The 15559-nt window shown below is 32.4% G+C and overlaps 1 protein-coding gene and 1 pseudogene across 1 annotated transcript; one reads left to right on the top strand and one right to left on the bottom strand.

The window, feature by feature from the left end:
• Positions 1 to 4234: 4234 nt before the first annotated feature.
• Positions 4235 to 8054, bottom strand: LOC145117737 (transcription factor PIF3-like). The gene is made up of 9 exons (XM_079054046.1): positions 7724 to 8054; positions 7089 to 7266; positions 6185 to 7010; positions 5999 to 6103; positions 5701 to 5766; positions 5346 to 5411; positions 4802 to 5236; positions 4621 to 4705; positions 4235 to 4538 (listed from the first exon to the last, which is right to left on the bottom strand). The coding sequence occupies exons 2-9, from the start codon at positions 7166 to 7168 to the stop codon at positions 4528 to 4530; spliced, it is 1674 nt and encodes a 557-aa protein (XP_078910172.1). The 5' UTR covers positions 7169 to 7266; positions 7724 to 8054; the 3' UTR covers positions 4235 to 4527.
• Positions 8055 to 13659: 5605 nt separating this feature from the next.
• LOC145113781 (subtilisin-like protease 1 pseudogene) lies at positions 13660 to 14384 on the top strand (annotated as a pseudogene).
• The last annotated feature ends 1175 nt before the right edge of the window (positions 14385 to 15559 follow it).

The raw sequence follows: 15559 nt of genomic DNA, 5'->3' as shown, positions 1-15559 counted from the left end.
TCGGAAATGCTTTGATAATATTATTATCATGTTTTTGGGAAAAAATTCTGCAGTATTATTCTTCAAAAATGATATTCTTATTTTAATTAAGCATAAATAAATCGGTACTTTCTGGCCGTGAAATTGGGGATGTCACATTAAGTTCCTTATTAATTTTATTGATGTAATTATTAATTGCTTGCTATGGTTGTATTGATGCTTAATGGTAGCACCCAATGTTTTAATTGTAAATATTTTTGTGGGACCGATTTTTTATTAAATGCAGGTTAATACCCGAATGTTTTTATAACCATAGCTTTGAAAAAGTTTTGAAAATTTTGGGGTGTTACAAGTAATTTAAGTATTATTCAAAATCTCACAGTCGGTCATACTTTTTGGGAGTAAGTAATGATTTAAGACTGACATGGAGTATTAATAGAATAATTCATGGTAAATGTGTATTACATAAAGATTGTTATTGTGCTCATGAGTGCTTAAAGGGATTTTAAGCATTGGATAAACTCATGCTTAGAGATTACTTCATGGATTCAAGTAATTCTAAGATGATAACACCTATTATTCTTCAAACCGATATGCGTAAATTATAGTTTATGAATCTGTTGTGCATTGATATTGCATAAACACATCCATAAATGGATGTTATAAAATGTAGTTACATGTATGACGTGATGATTAAAGGTTATAATTATGTATTCAAGGTTTATTCGTTTCTTTTTCCTGAATAAAGAAAAGCGATATCTTTGAGCCCCTCGATGATTTGAGTTGATCTATAAGAACCAGGTCTGGTCTAGAATAAATTGATGTGTTTGATTTTGCAGTCTGAATTTAATCATAAAATCAGAAACTGAGAAACAAACAAATGAATATGAGGTTGATCATTTAATCCATGAGTCTGTTCATACGATATCTTGTAGAACGAATGAATAACTTATCACTTATCTTAGGGCCAATGTCTGATTTGTATCAGAGTTCGACGGTGACTTTGGAAAGCACTCTTTGTTTTTTGATTCGAGGTTATACTTCCAAATGTAGTTATAGACTTATCCAATTGGGAGACTGTTGGATTAAGGTGTCTAGGGTCATAACTACATTGGTATATTTTTGTAATTAAAAACAAAGTCCTTTTCGGGTTGCCCTCATAACCAGAAATAGCTAGAAATGACTTTAGGAGAGAGATAAAATAATTTGTTAATATATTATATGATTAATATATTAATTGAAAATGGTCAATAATTAATTATGAATTAATTAGAAATGGTTGGAATTAATTAATTATTAATCAGAATTAATCTGAAATTAATTCGAGATTAACTGGAATTACTTAAATGTGCAAGGAGTGAATTGTAATTGTTCATAATTGAGCAAGGAAGGCAATTCTAGATGGTTCTATAGGATGGACGGTTTTATGGGGCTTTTATGGTTTCTGGAAGCCTCATGTAGCTGATAAGGATAACTGTTTTGAATAGATTAAATCTAATATTTAATTATTCAAATCGGATTTGATCCTTGTGATCCCTTATTTATAAATATGACCTCTTGGCTCATTAATTTCGTGGTTCTCACTTCATAAAAGGTTGAAAACGAAATTATCTTCTTCCTTCCTCTTTCCTCTTCATTTTAGGGTTTCTAGGGTTTTGGATGTGAGCCATTAGAGGCAGACATAATTTTGGTGCTAGCTTTCTAAATATCAACAGGGGAATCAAGGATATTGTTTGTTATAACAATATCAAAGGTATGTGACCCTCACTAGTAATTTCGATTATACCATAGGGTTCTAGTGGTTTCATAAGTATGTTGATATTAATGTGCAAAGACATAGATCCTTTAAGTTGCATGTACCCTTAAGAGTTTAAGTGATTTTTCCCTATGTACATTGAGTCTCATGTTCTGATTTGGATGATCCATCAAGTATCTTAAACTCTTATGGTCCGTGTAAATGATACATCGTACCCCATACAAATAGTGACGCCAAATCTTGAGAGCGAAAATCATTGCCCCCAATTCCAAATAGTGAGTCGAATAATAAGCCTCATGAGGCTTCAACTTCCTCGAAGCTTACGCAATCACTCGCCCCCTTTGTATGAGAAAACTTCCAATCCATTAATTGAAGCATCATAGTAAATCACAAAATCCTCAACGCCCTCAGGAAGGATCAAAATTGTTTCCTTACACAACTTCTATCTCAATGTCTCAAACGATGCCTTCTGCTCAGGCCCCCGCTGAAAAGCCACACACTTTTTCGTCAATCGAGTCAAAGGTACCGCTATCTTCAAAAAATCATGGATAAGCATCCGATAATATCCAACCAACCCAAGGAAACTCCGAATCTCATATGGACACCTTGGAACCTCCCATGTCATATTACATCACAACCCCAGTCTTAGCCGGATCAACTACGATACCATTTGGTTGATGAGGTACCCCAAAAGTTGAGCCTCGTGCAACCAAAACTCGCATTCAGAGAATTTGGCATAAAGACTCTCCCTCCTCAAAGTCTCAAGAACCTCCCGCAAGTGCGCATCATGTTGCTAATTGGTCATAGAAAAAACCAAGATATCATCGATAAACACGATCATCAACTAATCTAATATCGGCATACACACCCGGTTCATGAGATCCAGGAACGCTCCCGGTGCCTTGGTGAGCCCAAATGGCATCAACATGAACTCATAATGGCCATAACGAGTCTTGAAGACCGTCTTATGAATATCCTCATCCCCAAATCTTATCTGGTGGTAACCCGACCTCAAATCAATCTTGGAAAACCAATATGCACCATAAAGCTGATCAAATAAATCATCTATCCATACAATGCCATAGATATGCGATTTCATGTTGGAGGTTACAGAGGAAAAAAAATAATAATAATGTCTGAGATCCTCCATAAATATAATGCCAAATAAATTTAGTACTCATTGTAAAAATTGATAAATACTTGAGACAAAATGGGCTTAAAGGTAAAAAAATAGCAACTTACTTGCAAAACTGTCCCAGTACACTGTTAAAATAAACATATCATCAGACCTTGTGAAAATAGCCTTAGGATAATATTTGAAAACATACTCAATCTTGTGAAAACAGCCTTTGTACATAAGGATATATGGTTACCTAAGGTTTTAGAATCAGATATAGGACCCAATATGGTGTAAAAGAAGGAGAAGAAGAAGAAGAAGAAGAAGAAGAAGAAGAAGAAGAAGAAGAAGAAACGTGACCTAGGGTTTTATAATTGGTTATTCTTTTAGGTGATCAATGGTTAGGATGCATGTGAGTTAGGGGATGTAGGGTTACATGTTGGTAACTGACTCAATTATTGAAATAAAAAGAAATTGGTTAAAGTTAGGTTTATTTTGGGAAAAAGTTGTAGGTTTAATCGAAACCCAATTTACTTGTTATCGGTTCCAGGGTTGAAATAACAAGGAAAATGTAAATGTTGGGTCTCTTAAGGAAAAAAAATAGGTCTAAAAAGAAAAAAAAAATCAAAATTATAAGGTTTTTTATGGAATAAACTCTTTTAAAAATTAGTTGAAATTTTATATATTTTGTAATGTATAACCCATAAAATAACTTAGAGTTATCTAAAAGATATTTATATAAGTAATTAATACCAAATAATTTAAAGAGTAAATTACACGAATGGTTCCGATGATTTGGGATAATTTGTGTGTTTGGCTCATGATTCATTTTTAACTCTTACGATCTCTATTATATGTTTTTATTGTGTCTTTAGTCCACGAGCTACTTGAAATATTACCTTAATGATATTTCATTTCAACTTTATTTTATTGTTTTCTAAACATTTACAAATTATCAAAATAATAGGGTCCTGCAAACCCATCTCTAACTCCAGCTAAAAGTTTGACTCAACTCTTCCCCTCCCCCACTATCTTCGTCTTCTCCGCCAACTTTCACACATTTTTCCGGAATTTATAAATAAGATATATTGTTTTTTATATCCTTTCTTGTCAAGAAACATATAAACTCACCATCCTCATCCTTCATCCCATAATAAAAATCACAGAAAATCAAAAATCACATAAACAAAAAGCTTAATCAAATCATTATTATTAATATTATTATTATTATCAAAGACTTTTTGGGTTTCATTGGCCACAAGACTTTTGTATATTTGCAGGTTTGCTCCCCACACTTTCGTAATGGTATTACCTTGTATATTTCTATTTGGTTTGTATGTCCGTAAAAAGATTCCAAATGTAAATTGGGACAAACAATAGAATTGACATCATCATCACATATCCTTTTCGATAACAATGAAGTTGACTCACTTCCGTCGTAATTTGCAAGCCAAACACAAAAGTTACAATTATTGTTTCATTAAATTTGAAGTTTGTTAACACTTAATAGCTTATAATCGATACAATTCAACTGTACTTGAACCAAATAATCACTATCATGGGTTGACCCGCCAATAAAAATCGACCCAGAAAGACACTTCTCATCCCAACACTCAAGTCTCTTCCAAAATAGTCAACACAACTTTAGGATTCTATATGGATTGTTATGGTTCCTTCAATCAACACCTACATTAAAACAATCTCAATTCAATCATTTTCTAAAAAGGAATTCAATTTTATAACAAAATTTCAAAAGAGACCAACTTACCAGCTGTACTACATCCGATATCAAGAACTACATCTTTTTTGTCAACCAAAGTAGACTGATTAAGACTCTTGTTTGCAACTTGCGACTGGAATCACATATAAAATTTGATCAATTCGATTGAATATGTTGTCTGTTTGAAAAATATTTAACCCAAAGATTAAGTAAAACAAATGTGCATTACCTGATTAGATAGTTGTGTCATAGGGTCTTTTGAGGTTGGAGCCACAACTGGAGATTCCATTTGTGATCCCATCTGTCGAACAGCTGGATTCATAGGAAACCCCGGCATTGGTGATTGAGGGAATACCATCGGCATCCCTTGTCCTGGATGCCCATAAACCGGAAAGCTAGATCTCGGAATCGGAATTCCTTGGCTGGAATTGAGTCCAGGAATAGGGTGTCGTGACCCTTGTGTAGTCGGCGGAAATGGAAACATATGTGGGTGTCCTTGAGGTCCACCGTTCATCTCCATTCCCATTCCCATCCCCATTCCCATTCCCATCCCGTAACTCATTCCCATTCCGATTCCCATGGGGGAGAAATGGGGATGCATATGTTGCATTCCGGTTGGAAACATCATTGGCGGCATGCATAATCCGGTTCCCATTGACATAATCTGTGATGGTTGTGGAATATGAATCCCGAGAGTATAAATATAAATACCATAACATTTAAAATAATTCAAAAAGAAAATTAAAAAGAAATGAAAGGTAGAAACATTTTACCTGTACTTGAATTTGAAGTGTCTTTAAATACTCAATTGCCTCATCAAGCATTGATGCTTTATCCACCTTTTAATTCAAAAATCAAACATGTCAATTTGGAAATACTACCAACAGAAATCTTTGTGTGTGCAAATGGAAGGAAAATGTAAATGAGGTCAAGTTTGTAAAAAATAATTAGGACTCAATGGGGAAAGCCTAATTTCTCTGTCTATTAAGTCGTTTTTTTTTGCATTAAGTAAAAAAAACATCCATATATAGTGGTTGACCAATAAAGATTCCATAAAAATTCAAATTGTAACGCATATAAACAGAAAGAGATTCATAAGAAGAGTAGATTAAAATTAAAATGATGTACCTTGTTGCAATTTGGAATGAGTTCTTGTAGTGCACGCATCTTTTCATTTATCCTATCCCTTCGCCTCTGTTTCAATATCATCATAAATGAGAAATTACGTGCATTTTAACATGAAATTTATAAAGAAAAAAAAATCACTAATACTTGATGTCATGTCAGCTTGACAAAACATGACAAGACTGACAAATAATCACAGTTTTTTGTCCAACCCAAAAAGTTTGAACAATGTGGCACTGGGAATCACTCGACTGTGAAAAAAGACATAAATTCCCTCAACATCGAAAGCTATTTTGCTCACCCTTTCGGACAAATTATGAACTTCAGCAGCTCGGCTTCTCTTGGAACCCGAACCTCCTCGAGAAGTAGCAGCTGTTTTTGTGCCCAAAGACTCTTCTTCAGCGTCCTAATCAAAACACTTAATACAATCAGACAATCAAACAATAACAAAACATATATTTTTTTTAAATTAATTAATTTGACATACTTGACTCTGGCACTCAAAATCTTCGGTATCATGAGACTTTCTCTTACAGTTTTTTGTCAAATCATTAGAAGCTCTCTCAGCACTATTCCCGGAGCAAACAGAAGAAGAAGCACCAACAGGCTCATTACTCTTTTCCGTTTCTATCCCTGCTTTACCCACATTTGCATCAACAACCATATTAGAAGACTTTTCAACACAACGTGGCTCTTCAATTGGTTTCAAACCCACTTTTCCAGAATCCAAACCGGGTCGACCCGGAAACCCGTTTTCCTTTTGCAGTCCATGATTCAGAAGATTAGCTTTAGCCATTGCAGCTGGTCTTGAAAAATGAGAAAAATTCAACAAGGTAGATGACGAATATGGCAGTAGAGAATCTTGTTTTTGCACCATTTTTTCAAGATTTTGGGGTTTATTTCTACAATTACTGCTGCCTATATCTGTAACTACTGATCTAATAGATGGATCCAGAATATGGCTGCTTCTTGAAACGTTATGTAGATGGGAATCTTTATTACTATGGTTATAACTACTTCTTTTGTCAAGTACATTGAGGGTATTATGGTCATTTCCTGTGACACCAGATATCTCGGGTAACAGATCAGAACAATAATCATCGAGGGGATAATTCAACCAAGGTACCATATCATCGTCTGGATGCAATCCCATTTCTGACATAGGTACATCTAAAAGACCCTCTTTTTCTTGAACTTTTGGTGTATGAAAAAGAAAATTACTTGAAACTGGTGTCTTTCTAGCTTTACTAGTTTGACCCTGCATCATAATCTGACCTTTTTCCCATACCAATTCAACAAATTCGTCATTCGGACTGCAATTATCATAACCCATGAAGATCGATTAATGTTAATATCATGTAAAGGAAACTCGAATTAAGGTAAAAACTTACATATATGAAATATCGGCTGTTTTTTGTTGAGGAGATTCATTCGTTTCATTATCAGATCTATAGAACTCTGAAAGTGGCATGTTTGGATCGAAATACCACCACAATGATTCTCTCAAAATTCATTCACAGACTTCAAAACCTGTAATAGGAGCTTCAACCCACTTGATGAAACAAACACCTGCAATTATCATGACATCAGATAGGGGAATTTTAATTTTTTATGTATATTTTTACTGACATATATATATAATTTATTTTATCTTATATGGACATGTCTATTGACAATTCTATATGTTTTCCTTTTTCAATAGTAAAGTCTTAATCTGACAAAATGTTATCTGTAGCCGCAATAAATGTACTCTTAATTAATACTATTAGTCAAACATATTCTTTAATGGTGCCCTAAAAGATAAAGCAAACCTGAAACTCAATCTGATTAAGCTTATTCTAATTGCAAAAGTACAAACACACACATACTCTAATCATCAGTCAAACATAAGTAAACAAACCCACAAACGATTATCCAGATTCTAATTTCAACGATGAACTATTAAATTAATTAAAGAAATTAACTACCCACAACTGATTATCCTAATCGACAAACAAAACCATAATTAACGAATAAAGAAACCCACCTCTGTAAAACAAAATTCAAGTAAAAAAACTCCAAATAAGGATCAATTCATTCAGTAAGTCATTTCTGATTTGATCGTGTCTTCAAGTTTCCCAGTTTACGGAGGCTGCTAATCGAAATGGGCGTGAGTTGAAGTATTGATCTTGAAGAAACAGTTGTTTAATCTCCAGCTCGGACTGGGTGTCAATTTCTCGAAAATGGTAAAAGCATATGGAGAAAAGGGAAATGGGTAATAGATTAATAGTAGAAGACGGCGAAAGGCTTGCACGATATGGAGGTAACCAAGAGAAGAATCACTTTAAATTGCAACACAACTGCTGCATCCCTTCCAAAATTGTACACTTGTAAAATTTCCAATTATTTGACACAACACATTATCTAATTTCATTTTAATTTATTTGTTTCAATAATATTTTGCATTATTTGGATAGGCTTTATTTAATTTTTTAAAAATTATTACGGGTTGAAAATCTACTGCTATGATAAAAATAATGTAAACTAGTTGATATATAAAATAACAAAAAATATAAAAAATTAGGTTTTTTTATAATTAAATATGGATATATTTGGAGAAATTTTTTTAAAAAATCAATAAGTTTGTTGATATAACTTTTTAAAAAACTAATTTATAAGTTTTTTTTTTTGAATTGTCGTTTAAAAAACTCAAAAAATTAAAATAAAAATTAATTTAAAAGCTAGTTGTGACGTGTTAAATATAATGGTAATATAGTTATTTATTACAATGAATATAATAAAATAATTAAAAATAAATTACGGGGTTAAACTGGTAATTAATGCTCCTCATGTTGAACTTTGAACTGTCTAACATCAAATTGTTAAGAGAGTCGTTGTGCCGACTAAAACATCCAAGTAGATAAAGGATATGGAAAATTGGAAACTTTGGTCCAATGCTATAAGTCATCAATGGCCAAAAGTGGCATTGTCATTTATGACTTGGTAACCGTTTGGCATTGTCATTTGAAGAACTTAATATATATATATATATATATATATATATATATATATATATATATATATATATATATATATATATATATATATATATATTTTATAAATCCCCTTATCAAAGAAATTAGAGCACGATAACTAAAAAAGTAATGTAAAAAATAAAATAAAATAACATAATGTTCAAATTTAAACATGGTCATCACTAGTGTGTTTTTTTCATGTTAATATGATAATTTTACATATAGATATATGATATAAAATTTGTTAATTTGTTAATATGATAACTAGGGTGTTACGATTTACCCATCCGTTTAAGAAGATTGCATTGGCCTTAAAAACACATCAATCCCATAAGGATACATTTCTAATTAAGTAAGAGAACTATATTATTTCTAAAATCTAGATATGTTAATCCACTTTTGGTTCTTAAAAACACATCAATCCCATAAGGATACCTTCCCAATTAAGTAAGAGAACTATATTATTTCTAAAATCTAGATATGTTAATCCACTTTTGGTTCTTAAAAACACATCAATCCCATAAGGATACCTTCCCAATTAAGTAAGAGAACTATATTATTTCTACATAGTCACAATTACAATTTCTTACCCTATAAATGATAATAGATCCTAGTTTGAAGTGTTAAATACCATGAAGAAAAGATCTATGGTTCAATCCCCTATAATACTCAAAATATTGATAGTACTTTTAATTTTCTTTCACATAATGAATCTTAAGACATGAAAGACTTAAAGTCCTCCATGACACATTTTACCGTTTGACAATTACATCTTCTTCACTATCATGTACTCACATTAGGAATGAGAGTGGGTCCAAACCCGGACCCGGAAAATCCGAGAACCGGTTAATGGGATTTTGTAGGACCGGAAACCGGACCGGTATATAGGAACCGGTTCCAGTTCGGTTCCGGGTAAGGTACCGGATAAAGTGGGTCTAGAACCGGAAAACCCGGAAACATTAAAGTGGATCGGGTGGAACCGGGTAAAATGTGTCTAGAACCGGAAAACCCGGGAAATCCGGAATTTTTTGGTAATTACTTAGTGGTTGAACTTTGAAAATTTTCAACTTTGATATCCCAACTTCGGGGGACTGTAAGTCATTGAATATTAAACGAAAAATGATAAAACTATAGTCTAAAATCATGTACAAACTCTAAACTACACGTTGCAAAAAATCTCATGATAATCTGACTTCAAACGAATTAGATATGCATTTTTAAAATTTTATAAAATATAAAAATAAAGTTGAAAAATAGAAAATTCACAGCTTTGATATCCCGACTTTAGGAGACTATAAGTCAATGAATATGAAACCAAAAATGACAAAACTATAGTCTAAAATCATGTACAAACTCTAAACTACAAGTTTCAAAAAACCTCATGATAATCCGACTTAAAACAAATTAGATATGCATTTTTAAAATTTCACAAAATATAAAAATAAAGCTGAAAAACAGAAAATTCGCAGCTTTGATATCCCGACTTTGGGAGACTGTAAGTCAACGAATATGAAATGAAAAATGACAAAATTATAGTCTAAAATCATGTACAAACTATAGACTACACTTTGGAAAAAAAACCACATGTTATTCTGACTTCAAGCAAATTAGATATGCATGTTTTAAAACATTCACATAATACAAAAAAAAATCTTAAAAACATAAAATATTCAGCTTTGATATCCCGACTTTAAGAGACTGTAAGTTAATGAATATTGACTCAAAAATGACAAAATTATAGTCTAAAATCATGTACAAACTATAAACTACACTCTGGAAAAAACCTTATGCCAATCTGACTTCAAACGAATGAGATATGCATGTTTTAAACTTTTCATAGAAACCGGTTCCGGCTCCTAAAACCGGTTTCGGTTCCTAACACAGTTCCGGTTCTTAAACCCGGCTTACCCGGACCCGAAGAACCCAAAACCCGAATTACCCGGAACTCAGATAAAGCCATTCTTTAAACCCGGGACCAGGACCGGTTCTACATATTCCGGTTCTAACGGTTCCGATTCCGGTTCCAGTTCCAGTTCGGTTTTCCGGTTCAAAATCTCATCCCTACATCACATCACATCATTTATCGTGGCATTGTACTTTGGTAACATTGTGAACATAGTCGATATGTTATTATTTAAGCTCAACAAATGCCTAAACATACTTATTACATTAATCCATGCAATTCTAGTAACATTCTATTCTCTTTTACTTTAGGATTTAAAATTTAAAATTTTATTTTTTTGCTAAAATACCTATTAAGGTATGGTACCTTCGACTTTTGCCAAATTGATAACAAACCCCACATAAGCACGCTTCTAAGCTGCCCAAAATCCTTCCAACACACTTTCATTACATATTAAATCAATAATTAAGTCTTAACACATCTTTTGCCAAATTGTACACCTTTATATCATTTTGAAGCATCCATTTGTTACTTAAAATTCTTTGTTTTACATGTATACTTTCTTGGCTTACACATCTTCACACACATATAGTGTATCAATATTTTGAGACGCCCATTTCTCTAATAAAATAACAATCAATATTTATAAGTCTGACTATCTTAGAAAACTAAAAAAAAACTTATGTTTTAGATAGAAAACTAGTTTCTACAAAATAATTCACATTCGTTGCCATGTATGTCCAAAGCTCATAAAATGTTTTAATTGACATACTAAGAAAGGGCCATATGATGGTGCTGTTTACCATCTAAGAAAGGGCCATGTGGAATTTATTGGTGGTTTTTTTCAAATGACCATTTTTGTATGTACTTTCGTAGACTGAAATTGCAAACTATATATTGTATTGTTTGTATGTTTGTGTCGAGTTTTTAAGAGTTTTAAGTCGAGCTATGAACTAAAAAAACTGATGTTTTAACTATAAAACTAGTTTCTAAAAATAATTGATATGAGATGCCATATATATCCAAAGCTCATAAAATGTTTTAAGTGGCATGCTAAGAAAGGACCACATGATGGGGGGTTTACCATTGATTCATTGAATACAGGAGTCGAGAACCTTGTTGAATTTATTAGTGGTTGTTTTGAAATGTCCATTTTGTGGGTACTTTTGTAAACTGGGATTGCAACCTATATGTTTGTACTATGAGTGTGTTTGACAACGAGGTGTTTTTAGTTTTTAAGATTTTTTGAAAGATTAATATTTTAGATTTTAAAAGAAATTCAATTAGAAAAATAGCTCCGTCTAAAATATGATCTTAAAAATTTAGGTTGTGTTTAGCTGAAATATTTAAAATGAAATAAAAAGGTATTTAGAGGAATATATTTTGTATGATTAATTGAAGGTATATTTGAAATTAAAATAAATAAAATAAAAACGTCTTAAAAACTGGTCTAAATAAGTTTTTAAAAAGCTAGCATATAAAAACATTAGTAGTTATTTACGGTAACCTTTAAAGAAAAGCTCATAACATAAATATTAGGTTGCCCTTACAAAAATCAGGTATCTATTATTCATATGTTTTATTGTAATTTTACATTTATTTTAAAGCATATAACTATTTTTGCTGAATAGTCTTAGAAAAATAAAACTTACAGCTTCAACTTTGCAAATAAAAACTAGAACATCTAAATTATAGCTATCAATTATTTTTTTTGTAAAACATATGATTTCGTCTTTTAAGAGTCTCGCGTTTGTGATGTTCGAGGTATAGTTAGTCTATTTGTATTTTTATATCTCTTAAACATAAAGACATACTCACTTTTCATCCTTCATTTTTAATGTCTACCTAAGTGTCACGTCATTTTCTTACAACTTTAATCGCTTTTCAAAATTTAGGAAACTTAGGAAGTGATCACACTTCACTTTCTCTCATTTTATTTTATTTTTTTGAAATAAAATTAAAATATTAAAATTTAATAAATATAGAATTAACAAAAAATCTTAATAACGACGAAATTAAAACCAAAGTTAATTGCAATATATCTTTTTCTGTATACGGTCATGATCCTTTTATCTTTTTTCTTTTTAATCGTAAAATCTTTTATATGTGATATGTACTTGTAGTTAGGATGTTAATAATAAATAACTACATATAATATAAAAATGTTAAAAACAATTCAACCAAAGTAAAAGATACTTTTTGAACATAAAAAAAAATGAAAGGTTAATGTTGTAAATTAGTTTCAAATTGATACATTTGCGGTAACAATCACCACACAATATATCTCCATGGTGTGGTGTGACCGCATATATACGGTCCCACATAAAACTAATCGTATGTTATAAGTATAAAGACAAATGGTCTATGGTTTGCCTAATAAACACTGCTTATCTGCAGTGGCGGAGCTTGAACAATTAATTTGGAGGGGCCGAATGTGTTATAAACTAAACTTACCGTTCTTATACAAAAAACAAACAATTTTTTTAGCAAATAAACACCAAAAATACATAGAAAAACAACTTACAAAAAACTGCAACATTTTATTAACCAAAATACACCAAATAATCAATGGTTTTCATCTTTCCCATGATTGTATCTATAAAAATCAAAATGGAGGAACATATCACTCAATAAAAATAAAAAATTAGACAAAAGCAAGACTCATCACTCATCAGTTTATTTTATACAAAAATTAACAAAAAACTACAACAATTCATTAATAGCTTTAGTGGATTTGGTGTAGATAGATAAGTCAATAAATAGTATTTTTTTCCTACTAAATCTGTCAAGAACTTGATTGATTCAATAAAAAGAATTTTTATAATTTTTAAAAGAATTCCCACTTCTAGAATGAGGTTCTATTGGAACTCAATGTTTGTCTATATGCTCAAATTGAAGACTTTTTGATCTTCTTGATTCTTGAAGTCAACTGTTCTACAATTAGAAATGCATATTGTGATATCAAATTTCAAGATATTGGCACACTTGGTTATGTATAAAGTATGCAATTAGGAATATTGTTCTGAAAGCGACAGTATAGCAAGGATGGATGCAGCTATAGGAGATGGGGTTGATGTGCTTTCAATTTCATTTGGTGGAGCTTCTGTACCCTTCTATCGAGATTCTCTTGCAATTAGCGCCTTTAAAGCCATACAGAAAGGGATCTTCGTGAGCTGTTCGGCAGGTAATTCCGGGCCTTTTAAGGGAACACTGTCAAACGAGGTTCCATGGGTCCTTACAGTTGGGGCTAACACCATTGATAGAAGAATAAGGACGATAGTTTATCTCGGAAACAAGAAACTACTTGATGGCGAATCGTTATACCAACCAAAGAGTTTCCATCAAAAGCTTATGCCTCTTGTTTCATACTGTATGTAGAAATAGTTCTAGCCTTTCCCATAAATTGGTCAAATCTCAAATATGGCTTCATCAAATTCGTTTTCTTTCTGAAAGGTTAGATAAAATGTTGCTTGTATTTGATTATGTTAACATATAGTTTTTAGTTTTTACTCTAAATTCGATCAAAGTCAACAAACAAATTTGTATTCTTTCTTACTTTCAAATTTCTATTAACAGCAACAGAGAGAACTGTAGAAGAAAAATGGAGAGCATACCTGATTTCCGGTGAACTGTGGACAGCGACAGTGGTGCTGTTGTGGTGTCCATGTGCAGGCATCCAAGCGATAGCAAACGAAGATGGGGCAGAAGCGGAACTACCGACTGCGAAAGGTTTAGGGATGATTGGAAGATCGATTTTGACTTCTAACTAGTCAATTGGTTTGGGCTTCCGTCTATTGGAGAATTGATTAGGAGGGGCCCCAACCCAAGGTTGACAATAGTAGGCCTATATTTACAAGATTTGATGTTATAAGGCTATTTCTAACCCAAATTTCAGGGGGGGCCAGAGCCCCTGCTGGCCCTATAAATGCTCCGCCCCTGCTTATCTGAATACTCTCGTATATGATCTCGTTATTTCTTAGATCATGGTCGGGGAAAGAATAACAGTCGAATGATGATGCTCACCAAGAAACTGTACACTATGACCGTGAGGAAAACATTGATACAAGTGCTTCTGAAATAAGAATTCTAAAACGTCATTAATTAGTTAGTGCTAAGGATGTTAACGGCCAAACGGGACGGAAATAAAATAGTTAAATATAGGGCAAGGTTGTCAAGATCGGGATCCTACGTAAGATCGTTTTTGGGTTTGCAAGATCGGGATTGTAAGATCGGGATTGGGATCCTAAGATCCTACAAAATAAAATATAATTTTAATTTATAATTTTTAATCATGAAAAATATTTCAAACATTTAATTTTTCGTTCAAAAGTTATAAAAACTTCAAAATATTAATCATAATTCACAACACAAAATGATAAATGGTAAATTGGGAAAGGGTAAAAGACATAAAATGGTAAAAAAATATTTCATTTGAAAAAAAAATTCAAGGTAAGGTAGGATCGGATCGGATCTCGATCCTACGATCCTACCTACGATCTTACGATCCTACCTGCGATCTTACCACAAATACGATCCGTTTACGATCCGGATCGTTTTTCATATCTAGGATCGTAGGATCGTACGATCCTACGATCAGGATCGCGATTTTGACAATCATGATATAGGGTAATTATTTTTAATATTTACATATTACACTAATTATTCTGATACAAAATATATATTACACAAATGAGTACTCTAATTTTAATATTTATTTTTATAAATAAAATAGTTAAATATAGGGTAATTATTTCAGAGCCCCGCGGCGTATTCGGGACAGAACACCCTGCACCCTGCCCCCGCCCTCGAAAACTAAACGGGGGTTAAACCCGCCCCAATTCCCGGCCCCGAAGCCGAAAAAATTATGAAAATATTCTCATACGGAAATAGGGTCCCGCAGAGATTTGTGACATCCCTAGTTAGTGCATGAGATTAACCAACCAAA

This window comes from Lactuca virosa, chromosome 5, assembly GCF_052849685.1.
Source record: "Lactuca virosa cultivar CGN04683 chromosome 5, Lactuca_virosa_CGN04683_v6, whole genome shotgun sequence".
Taxonomy (NCBI): Eukaryota; Viridiplantae; Streptophyta; class Magnoliopsida; order Asterales; family Asteraceae; genus Lactuca; species Lactuca virosa.
This window is presented reverse-complemented; position numbering and strand designations above follow the sequence as displayed.

Coding starts and splice junctions, on each gene's coding strand:
- LOC145117737 (XM_079054046.1), bottom strand. CDS start 7,168: ATGCCACTTTCAGAGTTCTATAGATCTGATAATGAAACGAATGAATCT. Junction 7,011..7,088: donor ACAGCCGATATTTCATATAT/GTAAGTTTTTAC, acceptor TGATAATTGCAG/TCCGAATGACGAATTTGTTG. Junction 6,104..6,184: donor ATTTTGAGTGCCAGAGTCAA/GTATGTCAAATT, acceptor TGTTTTGATTAG/GACGCTGAAGAAGAGTCTTT.